The following is a 14,749-nucleotide window of genomic DNA, read 5'->3' as shown; positions in this document are numbered from 1 at the left end:
CGCGGCGCCCGCCGGCCCCGCCCAGCTGTCCCTCTGGAGCGACCGAGCGTGCGTTCGGCGCCTTTCCTCCCTGTGCGGCCACCGTCGTTTGGGGAGGAGAGCGGGACGGGGAGGGGAAAAGGGTGGGAGGTGGGTGAGCGCGCGCGCGCGCCGCCCGGCCGTCGTGGTTTCCTGGTTGCGCGCGCGGCGCTGGCGGAGTAGCTGCAGCTGTAGCAGCAGCCGCGAAGATGGCGGAGGGGTTGGAGCGTGTCCGGATCTCCGCGTCGGAGCTGCGAGGGATACTGGCCACTCTGGCCCCACAGGCCGGGAGCAGAGGTGAGTCGCGCCGCCCAGCTGCTGGGCTGGGCCTGCCCGCCCCGCCTCCCTCTCCTCCTCTGCCTCCTCCCCGCTCGGTCCGCGGTGCTCCGGAGCCCCCGCCCCTTCCCCCAACACTGGGGGCGGGGGCCGAGGGCTGGGCGGGCCCTCCCCTCCCTTACCAGCCTGAGAGCCGGTGTAGGGTCGGGCTCCGCCGCCTCCGGCCCCTCCCGGAGAGCCCAGACCGTTCGTGTTTCTACCCCGTTTCTCACGGCGAAGGTGACTTGTTCCCCATTGCCCCGGCCCTCTCACACCAGCCCGTGGGTTCCCAGCTGTCGGGGGAAGCGACAAGGAGTTGGGCGCCGGGGTCTAGGGGAGGAGGGCCCCCGGAGTGTATGGTTCCCCGAGGAGTCAGCCGCAGGCCTGCCTCTTCTTATTTCCCCTTGGAGAGAAGGGGCTGGAGACTTGTAGAAGAAAAGGTTCAACAGCTTGGGATTTCCTTGCTGAACTTTTTCCCGCAAGGCAGGCTTCTGAAGGCTGCGCCACCGGAGGGATCCAGGACCTCAGAAAGCTGATTGTACTCTGGTTTGGCTTTGGCATGTGTGGGAGCATTTTTTTTTTTTTTTTTAAATCAGAGAGAATGTCCAACTTGCAAGTTAAAGCCTCCAGCCACACTGGGAAAACATCGGGGAAGATTCTAGTGTCTCATCTCTCCTTGGTTAGTCAGGGGAGTTCGTTTAGGAATGGTAGTTCTGTTTCTGCAGGCTAACAGCCGAAGTTTGTGAAATTGATTTTCTTTGGCCATCTGAATTGGATTATTCGGGTTGTTTTCTCTCTCCTCTCTGGAAAGTGGTAGTGGTTCTTCTCTGCCCCCCACCCCCTCCCCACAGCTTACAAAGGCTGCTGAGGGTGAGTTATTCTGGAGTTAGACAGCTTTACATTTATTCAAAATGAATGAAGCAGTCTTTTAAACTTCGGAAAATACTGAAGTGGTATCTTAAACTTCAGGGTTTTGGTTTTTTTCTTTTTCAATTTTGTTAACACCTATGGGTGTAAATACTGGAGCATGTGACCCCTGTTACGAGCTTGTTTGCACTGGTGTTAACAGAACAATACTAGAATTTTCTATAGCATTCCATTTTGAATACTCTGTAATCTCACGAAGTCCTGTTTCTTCCCTCACTGAACAGTTTAGTGGCTATTTACAGTTGACTCTCCCCTTAACAGCTAAAGGTAACTGATCAGAAAATTGATACTTGCTTATCTGTCATTCTGCAAGTTCCTGGAGCCTGGAGAGTGGTTTCTGAAGTCCAGTTTTCTTCTTGAGTGCCCCGGTCCTTGGTGTTTTGAGAGCATGTCACAATACTTCCATCATCCTCCAGGGAAAGCTCCCTTATGGAACTTTTTCCTTCTCATATTCCATCATCATAGTAGCAGTTAGTCTCAGTATTCTAATGATGATAGTCTGAGTAGTGTTTCCTTGAAATGGCTCTACTGGCTGCTGTTAGAGAGTTAGTGAGCATGAGTGGAGATGAAGAGTGTGAAAGGAACTGCTTCCTGTTTGCTTCAACCAGAGGTATGCGATTGGGTAGTTGAAAGCCTCAAGAAGAGGATTGTCCTGGCCAAGTTCAGTGACTGGAGTTGCAGACTTTTCTCCAGAGATATTCAGAACTGTGGATTGTTCTATGCATACCCCTCATTTTCTCTCTCTTCCCCCATTAGTATTTTAAAAGGACTCAACCACCTGATAAAAAATGTTAGAGGCAGAAGAGACCACGATGGAGCTGAGACCTCGATAGCAGAAAAAAAGTCCAATGCAGAACTGGTCAGAAATCTTTTATTCTGACAGTGATGAGGTAGTTTAGGGTCTTGTGGATCCGAGTATGATTTGGGTAAAAATCAAAAGAATATGATTTTTTTCCCCCTTGTTTCCCTAACTCAAGTGTAGGTAGCTCCAATATAGTTAAGTTTTTAGTTTTGCCAGATGCTGAACAAATATCTTAAACCTAGTAGAATTTCCATTTCTGCAGAAAGTTGCTTCCTTGTCCATCAGTATGAACACTTGGACGTGTAATTCTTGCTTTACTTTTAATGACAGTTTTTTTCTTCTTCTTCCCCTTTATTCTTCCACCTTTTCCTCCCCAACACTCTCTCCAACATGGCAGAAAACATGAAGGAGCCCAGGCAGCGAAAAGATAACAGGCGCCCAGATCTGGAAATCTATAAGCCTGGTCTTTCCCGACTAAGAAACAGACCTAAAATCAAGGAACCCTCTGGGAGTGACGAATTGAAGAATGAAGTTGTTAATGACAGAGATTCTTCTGCTGTTGGAAATTGTACCCAGCTCATTAAAGATGTCTGCAGAGACAACCCACAGCAAAATGGTCCTGTAGACTCAGAAAATATTCGGGCACAGGAGTCCTTTCCTGGGACTGTTGGACAAGAGGATCGAAGCCTAAGAATTATTAAGAGGACAAAGAAACCAGACATGCAGATCTATCAGCCAGGAAGGCGTTTGCAGACTGTTAACAAAGAAGCCACCAGCCGGGTGGAAGAGGAAGAAATCCTCAACCAGGTAGAGCAACTGAGGGTAGAGGAAGATGAGTGTAGGGGAAATGTGAAAGAGGAGGTGGTGAGCAAGCCAGACAGAGAGGAGGCTGAAAAGAGCTTAAGTGGTGACAGAGTAAGGGCTGCAAAGGGAGAAAAAGGAAAGAGGGTAGAAAAGGGGGAGGGGGTGAAGAAGGCGATCGAAGACTCGGCTCCAGGGAAGCCGGGTTCTGCCAAGCGTTACTCCCGCTCAGACAAACGCAGGAACCGCTACCGCACTTGCAGCACCAGCTCAGCCGGGAGCAACAACAGCGCCGAGGGGGCTGGCCTGACTGACAGTGGAAGTCGCCGCCGCCGCCAGGATCGGACCAAGGAGAGGCCTCGACTGAAGAAGCAGGTGTCTATGTCCTCAACTGACTCCTTGGATGAGGACAGAATTGATGAGCCCGATGGACCACGGAGGAACTCAGAGAGGAAGAAACATTCAGAAAGAAGCTGGTCTGGCCGAGGGGAGGGAGAGCAGAAAAGCAATGGTAAAGAAAATCGAGGTACTCTTCGAGTGACTTTCGATGCAGAAACCATGAACAAAGATTCCCCAGTGGTGAGGTCTGCCAGGGAAGAGGTGGATAGGTTAAAGCCAGACAAAGGCTCGAGCGGTGGGGGCAAAGGCTCTGAGAAGCAGGAGTCCAAAAACCTGAGACAGGAGCTTCGGGGTCGCGGCCGGGGCATTCTCATTCTCCCTGCCCACACCACTCTGTCGGTCAGTTCAGCCGGTTCTCCAGAGTCGACACCTTTGGGACCTCGGCTTTTATTTGGAACTGGTAGCAAGGGAACTCGGAGTTGGGGCCGGGGAGGCACCACTCGACGATTGTGGGACCCAAACAATCCTGAACAGAAACCCGCTCTAAAGAGCCAGACGCCGCAGCTGCATTTCTTGGACACTGATGATGAAGTCAGCCCTACCTCTTGGGGTGACTCACGCCAGGCCCAAGCCTCTTACTATAAGTTCCAGAACTCCGACAACCCCTATTATTACCCCCGGGCACCAGGCCCTGCCTCCCAGTATCCTTACACAGGCTACAGCCCTCTGCAGTACCCGGTGGGCCCTACAAACGGTGTGTACCCAGCGCCTTACTACCCGGGCTTCCCAGCTCCATCAGGACAGTATGTGTGTAGCCCTCTCCCTGCCAGCACCATGAGTCCTGAGGAGGTGGAACAGCATGTGAGGAACATGCAGCAACAGGAACTGCACCGGCTCCTCCGGGTGGCTGACAACCAAGAACTGCAACTTAGCAACCTGCTCTCCAGGGACCGCATCAGTCCTGAGGGCCTGGAGAAGATGGCTCAGCTCAGGTATGGCGGGGGGAGAGTCCCATCCTGGCTGAAGGGGAGTAGGAATAAGCTGGAGGTGTATAGGGCCCCAAAGCTGAGGAAGGGAGAAGCCTTTCAGATAAACTCCCAGGTGTTACCTCCCTTTCACATTAATTTTTATAAGGGAAGGGAAGTTAGAAAAAGAACGGAGCAGAAAAAATTTGTTTCTAGTCCTAGAAATGATAGTGCTTCCCAGTTTTTAAGAAGAAAAAAATCTTTTAAGAGAGCATGGACTCTGGATATGGAAAAGGAAAGTGCCAAGAAATAAACAGCATGTACCCTGTTACTTTGGCTATTAAATTCAGGTAGAGGTATATGGGGAAGAACTACTTTCCTAGACAGCTTGTCTATAGAATGACATTCTGCTGTGCAGAATGGAAGCTAGAGTGAGAGCTATACCTGGTGGCATTTTGGATTTCCTGCCAAGGAAGGTGTGTGATTTGCAGGAACCTCAGGTCTTGGGTCTAGCCTTTCCTGTGGTGTATTTGGAGCTAGAAGTTGCATGTATTTTATTCCAGAGCTGAACTGCTGCAGCTATATGAGCGCTGTATTCTATTAGATATTGAGTTCTCTGATAATCAGAATGTGGATCAGATCCTGTGGAAGAATGCTTTCTATCAGGTGATTGAGAAGTTCAGGCAGCTTCTCAAGGATCCGAATGTTGAGAACCCAGAACAGATTCGGAACAGACTTTTGGAGCTCTTGGATGAGGTAAACCATCATCTTTATGCCCTCAGGATAAAGGCTTCAGCATTGTTTAGTTGTGATGAGTTTTTACCACCCGAAATACTGTGTTTTATAATAGAGCTTTGACCACAAACTTTATGCTCTTTTCTTGAGTTTAGGCCTATCCTTCCTCTGTTGCTTCCTTGACACTATAACTTACCTGACTGGTAGACTTAGTTTTGAGCTTGGAAGCTTTCTGAATGTCTTACCTGGAGTGTGTGTTCATGTGTGTGTGTGTTTTTGACTGCACCTTGCAGCATGTGGGATCTTAGTTCCCTGACCAGGGATCAAACCCATGCCCCCTGCATTGGAAGCTCAGTCTTAACCACTAGACTGCCAGGCAAATCCTGTGTGTGTTTTCATGTCTTTAAAACCACGGAAAGGCTTATGCTATTAATTTGTCTTGGGTTTAGTTGGTGGCCACTAAATACTGCACATACCTCCCTTAACATCTGCTGGCTGAACAATAGCAGAACTGTGAAAGGGTTACTTGCCTCAGTTTCTGGGTAGAATGAATCAGAACAGGCTGATTTGGCTGATTTTTATTTTTTCTCTTTATAGGGTAGTGACTTCTTTGATAGTTTGCTTCAGAAGCTGCAGGTCACTTACAAGTTCAAACTGGAGGACTACATGGATGGTCTTGCCATTCGCAGCAAGCCATTACGAAAGACAGTAAGCCAGCTTCTTTATCTTAAATTTATTCATTCACTTAGCATTTATTTAGTGTTAGTTCATTGGAAGGAGTGATGCTGAGGCTGAAACTCCAATACTTTGGCCACCTCATGCGAAGAGTTGACTCATTGGAAAAGACTCTGATGCTGGGAGGGATTGGGGGCAGGAGGAGAAGGGGATGACAGAGGATGAGATGGCTGGATGGCATCACCAACTCGATGCGTGTGAGTTTGGGTGAACTCCAGGAGTTGGTGATGGACAGGGAGGCCTGGCGTGCTGCGATTCATGGGGTCGCAAAGAGTCGGACACAACTGAGCGACTGAACTGAACTGAACTGAATGTGCTGGGTGTTGAGGATACAAGAATGAAAGATACAGCCCTGTCGGGGAACAGATGAATTAAAGCAACAGTTATAATGTAACGTCATAAATACTGTAGTAGTGGTATGTATAGAGTGTAGAGGGCATTGGGTCTGCTGTAGACTGATGGGGGTTCAAAGAAGGTTTCTTAGCGACTGTCAGGTTGAGTTTTGAAACATGAGTAGGAGTGGAAGGGGCAGTTTAGAAACAGGGCACAGTGAGAGGACCACACCTTGGGAAAGTAGAAGTCAGCATGCTGATGTCTGTAATGTGGATTGGGCTGTTGGAGGAGGTAAAGTTAATGAAGGAGGAAGGGATGGATCATAAACTCTTATGTGTCATGCTGAAGATTTTGGATTTTTTTCCTGAAAGGAGTGAGGAGCTATTGATTGATTTTCAGCAAATGGATGGCATAGATATGTACTTGGGGATCACTCAGCCATTAGATGAGTTTGGGCAAGAGTGGAGGTAGGAGAGTTGGGTGTGGGCGTGAACTGAGGTAGAGGAAGTGGAGGTGAAGAGGAGACAGATTGGAAGACTGTAGGGAGCAGCATTGAATTGCTGGCTGGTTCAGTGTGAATGTCGAGATTGGAGGCGTGAGGAGGAGTCCAGATCCTCCTCACATTTTGTGCCCTAGAAGAGAGGCTGGGAAGGAGGAGGTTAGTTCTGTTTTGAATCAGCTTGAGTAGAGGAGCTGGAAATGAACAAATGAATGTTTTAGTCTGTCTGGAGCTCTGAAAGAGCTGGAGTGGTGATAGAGATTCAGAAGTTGTCAATGACTTCCCTCGTAGCTTAGACGGTAAAGCGTCTGTCTACAATGTGGGAGACCTGGGTTCGATCCCTGGGTCAGGAAGATCCTCTGGAGAAGGAAATGGCAATCCACTCCAGTACTATTGCTTGGAAAATCCCATGGACAGAGGAGCGTGGTGGGCTCCAGTCCATGGGGTCGCAAAGAGTCAGACACGACTGAGCGACTTCACACACACACCACCTATAAAGTTGGGAAACTAGGAGAGCCAGCCTGAGAGCAAGGAGTCAGATTTTAGGGTGGTGGTGGTTAAAATGGTCAAGTGCTATAAAAACGCTCACATGTTACAATTGCTGAAAAGTATCCGTTGGGTTGGATGACCTTATCAGGAGTTATGTTACTTGGGGAGGATGGAAACCAGATGGAAGTGAATGAGAAGTAGGGTAGCAGATATAATGAGAGGGTACCCTAGGCTGTTCTTGTAAGAAGGCTGTGAAGGCAAGGAGGGAAGGGAAGTTAGTAGTTAAAAGACATAGTGCCAAGAGAAGTTTGCTTTTAAGCTTGGAGAGACTTTACGTAATTATATGTTGAGAGGAAAGGGCCAAGGGAGAGTAAGAGGTCAATTCATTAGAGAAACGAGTGTGATTTATGGAGAAGAGGCTTCCTCTTGCCTTTCTGCTCTTTCTGATCAGTTGCCATGCAGAAGCTGTATTACTAATCAACAAGTACTTGTTGAGTCCCTCCTACGCACCAGGTGCCATTCTAGGCACACATAATTCAGCCTGGAACAGGAACGCTGTGGTCCCAGCTCTCAGAGTTTACTTTGATTAGGGATGAGTACAGGTGTTGGATTAGTAACTGCAGGTGTAGCGGCTTCTGCAAAGGGTGTTGTGGGGGTGTGGTATAGGTGTAAAGGGGCCTAGCAGATCATAGAAGCCTGAGGAAGTCATGGTTAAGCTAAGGCTGAAGACCCAAGACGTTAGCCAGGTGAAGTGTTAGTTGCTTAGTCTTGTCCGATTCTTTGCAACCCCATGGACTATAGCCCACCAGGCTCCTCTGCCCATGGAATTCTCCAGGCAAGAATGCTCAAGTGGGTAGCCATTCCCTTCTCCAAGGGATCTTCCCAACCCAGGGATCGAACCCCACGTCTCCTGCATTGGCTTGGCAGGCTGATTCTTTACTGCTGAGCCACCGGCGAAGCTCCTAACGGTATGTAGTAACAGCATATACATGTTATGAAGTGATGTTCCTTGAGAAGGTTTTTTGGTTGAGCTCATGTCTTAGGGTAGTTAAAGTTTTACTCTTGTCTTCTCTTTGAGGGACAGATGCCAAGCCCATCAGTGAGAAAACATACATGTAGTATTCCCAGTCCCGGATGTTGTGGGTGTTTGGAAAAGGGTAACTTACTGTTTTAGGGAATTATTATTGTCCTGCAAAGGAGGTGGAGTGCAGTAACACAATACAGTTGTTTTAATAGTTTGAGGAGAGAAAGATGATGGAAAGATGCAAAGGAAAGAACAAACAACGGTTTTAGTACTCTACTTGTATATCACTGTGCCTGGCTTGGGGAATCATAGTTCCCCAACCAGGGATCATACCCAGGCCCATAGCAGTGAATGTGCTAAGTCTTAATCACTGGACTGCCAGGGAAATCCCTGTATATCACTTTATAATTCATAAAGGATTCTTATACATTTTCCCTCCAGTTTCCCTGTGAGATAGGTATTTTTATATTCCGATGGAGAAGCTGAGTCCCAGAGACTTAGTTGAGGTTATTCAGCTACTACAAAGACAGGCAGAATATTTTTTCCATTTGACTGGACTTTGTTGAGGATTGCTGGTCCATAATTAATGTTGCTCTGTGATTTTGACCCTCTCCCTGTCCTTTGGGGTTGAAGTTAGAGTTTCTTGGGTAGATGCTGCTAACTGGTCGTTTCTCCTGAAGGTAAAATATGCCTTGATCAGTGCCCAGCGATGTATGATTTGCCAAGGAGATATTGCCAGGTATCGGGAGCAAGCCAACGACACGGCAAATTATGGGAAGGCACGCAGGTACTGTTGCCTCTTCGTTACTCCTCTTCCCTGTGTGGCTTTAACCTAGGCCCTGTTAAGCGCAGTGGCCCACCTGAGCTGCGTCCTGTGTATACGTCCTGCAGGTGCTCCCGTAGGCCTCATGCTCTACCACTCGATGGTTACAGCTTAAGTAGTAAGGGCTATCAGGTGATAAATTGGGAAGGTGTTAATACAGAAACATTTTTTTAAAATTGTTTTTCTGTTCTAGTTGGTACCTGAAGGCCCAGCATATTGCTCCAAAGAATGGGCGCCCTTATAACCAGTTGGCTCTGCTGGCTGTGTATACGGTAAGAAATTTTGGATGGGGAAGTATTTTGCAGGCAATATGTAAGATATATGGATTTTGATAGCATCAGCTCCTGAAACTAGAACTCATCCGAACACCCAACCCAAAGTGTACCCCGTTCTATCTGCCATCCTCAAACTCCTTTTGTTAACTGTTGCTTTCAGAGGTAAGTTGTGAGGGACTTTTCACTTCAGCTGAATCCACTTTCACTACACTTAAGTTCCCAGGGGAATGCTCATGCGGCAGTCAGACATTACTCTCTTGTTTTTGACCAAGGTTTCTGCTCTGAATCTAGTCTTGTTTCCCTTCCCTGGGTTGAACTAGGTTACTCGTCTCTAGAAGGAGAGGAAGGCTCCCTGTATTTCTCCCCTTTGAAGTCCTCAACTAGCCCTAAGTACATCCTTCCTTCCTTTCCCCAGATCATCCCCTTATTCATCTGAGCTTTTCACCTTAGGAGTCTTTTTAGCAGAAACACAGTAAATGCCAAACCGTACCTCTGATCTTGCTGAACTCCTCTAAATGTGGCTCTCACAGTGAGCCTTGGGATCTGACGGAGCCCCCAGTAAGGAAACTGACTTCAAGGGGGAGGGGCCAGTTGTAGGTACCGAAGGTTTAAATATAAGAAGCAGTTAACGTGTTCATTGGCAGGGAGAGTTTTCTTAATGCTGTAAAATTCATTGCCCACATAAACAGTGTTTGAATTGATATTTTTATCCTTTATTCCACAAAAATAAAAAATTCCTAACACTTTAATTATGGATTGACAATGTTAATAAGGAATGTGGTTTAAGGAAACACTTCTTGCGGAATCTATGAATTTCTCTCTCTACTTTCTACCTCTGTCCTATTCTCTTTTTGATATGTGTTGAGATTTTTTTTGCCCCTCTTTGTGGCTTTTTCTCTCCCCTTTAGTCTTATTTGTTAACTAGAAAATATATTTAAAAAATTTCCCCTCAATGGCTTTTTAAAAAATTGTGATAAAATTCATGTAAGAAAATTAACCATTAATTATCGTCTGTACCTAGGAGTGAGATTGCTGGTCAAATGGTAATTCTGTGTTTCACTTTTTGAGAATCTGCCAAGCTATTTTTTATAGTGATTGCAGCATTTTACATTTCTACCAGCAGTGTAGGAGAGTTCCAGTTTCTTCATGTTCTTGCTAACATTTATTACTTTTCATTGCTTTGAATATGACCAACCACCTAGTGGGTATGAAGTGATATCTCATTGTGGTTCCCTCCTCCCTACCTGGGGACTTTTTTTTTTCTTCTTCTTTACTATATTTTTAAAATTTTTGGTCAGTTTTAGGTTTACAGAAAAATTGAACAGAAAGTACAGAGAGTTCCCGTCTACTTCTTCAACTCTCAGTTTTCCCTATTAATAACATCTTTCATTAGTATAGTACATTAGTTATAGTTAATGAGCCAGTACAGGTACATTTATTAATACTAAAGTCTGCAGCTTACACTTGGGTTCACTTTTATTATTGTACACTCTGAGTTTGAACAAATGTATATTGACATGTGTCCACCATTACAGGATCACAGAATGTTTTCACTGCCCTAAAAATAATACCCTGTGCTTTGCGGTTCACCTCTTTATCCCTCTGCCCTCCCCCAAACCTCTGTCAGTCACTGATATTTTTAACTGTCTCTCTAGTTTTGACTTTTCCAGAATGTCATATAGTTGGAACCCTACTGTGTGTAGCCTTTTCATGTTGCCTTCTTTCATTTAGCACTTAGAGGGATTTTTGTGACTTGATAGCTCTTTTTGTTTATTGATGAGTAGTAGTCCAGTGTATCGATGTACCACAGTTTATCCATTCCCCTGTTGAAGGACATCTTGGTTATGTCCAGGTTTTGACTATCAAATGCTGGAAGCATTTGTGTGTACGTTTTTTTGTGGACATAAGTTCTCAACTCATTTGGATAGCTGCTTAGGAGTGTGATTGCTGGGTTGTGTGGTTAGGGTATATATAGTTTTGGAAGAACGTGTCAAAGTGTCTTCCAAAGTGGCTGTACCATTTGGCATTCCCATCTATTGCTGTGGATCCTTTTAAGCATTTGGTCTTGTCAGTGTTCTGGATTTTGCTCTTTCTAATAGTTCTGCGGAATCCTATTTGCGTTAGGCTTTGTTTTAACTTGCAGTTCCCTAATGACAGATGATGTACAGGATCTTTTCATATGCTTATTTGCTTTCTGTGTATTTTTGGTGAGATGTCTGTTCAGATCTTTTGCCCATTCTTAAATTGGATTGTTTTCTTATTGTTGTTGTTGTTGTTTTGACTGTGCTGAGTCTTAGTTGTGGCATGCAGAGTCTTCAGTCTTCCTTGTAGCATTCAGAATATTTTAGTTGTGGCCTGTGGGATCTAATTCCCTGGCCAGGAATCGAACCTAAGCTTCCCTGCATTGGAAGCTTGCCATCTTAGCCACTGGACCACTAGGGAAGTCCCTATTGTTGAATTTTTAGAGCTCACATATTTGGATACCAGTCCTTTATCAGATACGTGTTTTACAAATATTTTCTCTCAATCTGTAGTTTTTATTTTCTTAGTGTCTTTCACAGAGCAGAAGTTTTTAAAAATCAATGAAATCTAAGAACTTCATCAACTTTTTTTTATGGATTGTGCTTTCTGTGTTGTATCTGAGAAGGCATGGCTAAACACGTTACCTAGATTTTCTTCTCTGTCATCTCCTAGGAGTTGTAGAGTTTTACATTTTGCATGTAAGTCTGTAGTCCATTTAGAGTTAATTTCTGTGAAAGGTGTAATGTCTGTGTATAGATTCATTGTTTTGCATGTGGGTGTCCAGTTTTCGACACCATTTGCTGAAAAGACTCTGCTTTCTCCTTTAAACTGCCTTTGCTCCTTTGTCAGAAATCAACTGACTGTATTTGTGAAGGTGTGTTTCTGGGTTCTCTGTTCCGTTTCATTGATCTACTTGTTTATTCTCTGGCCAGTACCACACTATCTTGGGGGGAGTGTGTGTGTGTGTGTGTGTGTTCTCTGGCCAGTACCACACTATCTTGATTACTGTGTGTGTGTGTGTGTTCTCTGGCCAGTACCACACTATCTTGATTACTGTGTGTGTGTGTGTGTGTTCTCTGGCCAGTACCACACTATCTTGATTACTGTGTGTGTGTGTGTGTGTGTGTGTGTGTGTGTGTGTGTGTGTACCATACTATCTTGATTACTGTGTGTGTGTGTGTGTGTACCATACTATCTTGATTACTCTGTGTGTGTGTGTGTGTGTGTGTGTGTGTGTGTTAGTTGCTTAGTTGTGTCCGACTCTTTGCAACCCCACAGACTGTGTAGCCCACCAGGCCCCTCTGTTCATGGGATTCTGCAGGCAAGAACACTGGAGTGGGTTGCCATTTCCTTCTCCAAAAGGAACTACAGAAAGAAAGAAAGTGAAGTCACCCAGTCGTGTCTGACTCTTTGAGACCCCGTGGACTGTAGCCTACCAGGCTCCTCCATCCCTGGAATTTTCCAGGCAAGAATATTGGAGTAGGTTGCCATTGCTAACTTTATAGCAAATCTGGAAGTCGGGTAGTGTCAGTATTGTGTAGGCTATCCTGGATGTTTCTGGTTTTTTTTTGCCTTTTCACGTAAACTTTACAATCAGCTTGTGTGAAGTGGTAGCTCACTTTTGATTTGCACTTCCCTAATGTTTAATGATATTTAGTATCTTTTCATATGCTTATTAGTCTGTTCAAGTCCTTTAACCATTTTTTTAAAACCAAGAAAATAAAAAAAAATTCTTTTAACTTATTTAGTTTTTAATTGAAGGATAGTTGCTTTACAGAGTTTTGTTTACTGTCAAACCTCAGCAAAAAATTTTTTCAACTGTAATCACACAGAAACCAAAATTTGCCATCTTTAAAAGCGTAATGTTTCAGTAGTGTTGAGTACATTCACGTTGTTGTGCAGTTAATCTCCAGAACTCTTTTCATCTTACAGAACTGAAACTCTCTACCCATTAAACAGCAACTCTCTGTTCTCCCCTCCCTCTGGCCATTGGTAACCACCTTTCTTCTTTCTGTCTCTGTGAATTTGTGTACTCTCAGTTCAGTTCAGTCGCTCAGTCGTCTCCAACTCTTTGCGACCCCATGAATCGCAGCATGCCAGGCCTCCCTGTCCGTCACCATCTCCTGGAGTTCACTCAGACTCACGTCCATCGAGTCCATGATGCCATCCAGCCATCTCATCCTTGTGTACTCTAGTTACCGAATATACATGGAATCAAGAAGTATCTGTCTTTTTGTGACCGGCTTATTTCACTTAGCATTAAATCCTCAAGGTTCGTCCATGTTACAGCTCATGTCAGTTTTCTCCTTAAGGCTGAGTAATATTCAGTTGTGTATATACCATATTTTGTTTTTCATTTCATTTCTCAGTGGACATGTCTACCTTTGACCATTGTGAATAATACCACTATGAATATGAGTATACAAATACCTCTTCAAGACCCTGCTTTCGATTCTTTCGGGCATATACTCAGAAGTGGAGATGTTGGATCATGTGATAATCTGGCAATAGCATTTTCAGTTTTCTGACGAATCACCGTACCAACAGCTGTACCATTTTACAGTCCCACAAGGATTCCAGTTTATCTCCGTCCTTGCTAAAGCACACTACTTTTTGTTGTGTGTGTGTGTGTGTTTGAATAGTAGCCAACCTAATTGCCTTCAAAGCTGTATGGCATTGTGGTTTTGACTTGCATTTCCCTAATGAGTACTGGTTTTATTATGTTCTTGTTGGCCATCTGTGTATCTTCTTTGGAGAAAAGTGTATTCAAATCCTTTGCATATTTTTAAACTGAGTTGTCTTTTATTGTTGAGATGTAGCAGTTCTTTATATAGTCTGACCTTAATCAGATAGGTGATTTATAAATATTTTCTCCCATTTTATGGGTTGTCTTCTCACTCTCTTGATAGTGGCCTTTCAACAAAGTTTTTAATTTTGATAAAGTGTGGCTTATCTATTTTTACTTTTGTTGCTTGTTTTTTGATGTCATAGCTAAGAAATGCTTAACCAAATTAAAAGTTAAGGTTTCTTATTTATTTAGACGAAAATACAGAAATCTTTTTTCTTTTAATAGTTTTAATTCCTCTGTTTAGGTCACTGATCCATTTTTGGTTAATTTATGGTGTGAAGTAAGGGTCTAATTTATTCTTTTGCATGGCTGTCTTTTCGTGGCTGTCTAATTCCCCTAGCATCATTTGTTGAGATTATTCTTTCCCCATTAAATAGTCTTAATATTTTTAAAAGTCAGTTGATATATGATAAATTTACTTCTGGACTCTCAATTCTCTCTCATGTGCGAGTACTATGTTGCTTTAATTACTGCAGCTTTGTGGTAAGTTTTTAGATTGGGGTATGTGAGTCTTCTAACTTTGTTCTTTTTCAACATTGGTTGGTTGTCTGGGATTTTTTGGAATGCTGTATAGATTTTAGGATCGACTTTTTCTTTTCTGCCAAAAGAGTCAACTGTGATTTTGATAAGGATTGTATTGACTCTTTAGAGGGCTTTGAGGTCTGTTTATATCCTAACAGTACTAAGTCTTTTGTTGCGAAAACACAGGATATTTTCCGTTTATTTAGGTCTTCTTTGATTTCTTTCAGAAATGTTTGTCATTTTCAGTTTAAAAGTTTTGCATTTCCTTGGTTAAATT

The 14,749-nt window shown here is 44.4% G+C and overlaps 1 protein-coding gene across 3 annotated transcripts in view; it reads left to right on the top strand.

The window, feature by feature from the left end:
* Positions 1–147: 147 nt before the first annotated feature.
* SMG6 (SMG6 nonsense mediated mRNA decay factor) overlaps positions 148–14,749 on the top strand; it is a 199,441-nt gene continuing 184,839 nt past the window's right edge. For 2 of the 3 annotated variants that reach the window (XM_052657343.1, XM_052657345.1), the window contains exons 1-6: positions 148–315; positions 2,460–4,194; positions 4,731–4,923; positions 5,500–5,610; positions 8,663–8,769; positions 8,999–9,077. In XM_052657343.1, the coding sequence (XP_052513303.1) occupies positions 228–315; positions 2,460–4,194; positions 4,731–4,923; positions 5,500–5,610; positions 8,663–8,769; positions 8,999–9,077 (2,313 nt within the window). In that variant the 5' untranslated portion in view covers positions 148–227. Of the gene's footprint in view, positions 316–481; positions 574–2,459; positions 4,195–4,730; positions 4,924–5,499; positions 5,611–8,662; positions 8,770–8,998; positions 9,078–14,749 lie in introns of those variants that run through there. The other variant, XM_052657344.1, reaches the window with a different exon arrangement.

This window comes from Budorcas taxicolor, chromosome 19 (assembly GCF_023091745.1).
Source record: "Budorcas taxicolor isolate Tak-1 chromosome 19, Takin1.1, whole genome shotgun sequence".
Lineage (NCBI taxonomy): Eukaryota > Metazoa > Chordata > Mammalia > Artiodactyla > Bovidae > Budorcas > Budorcas taxicolor.
Note: the sequence above shows the minus strand (reverse complement) of the source record. Positions and strands in the feature narration are given on the sequence as shown.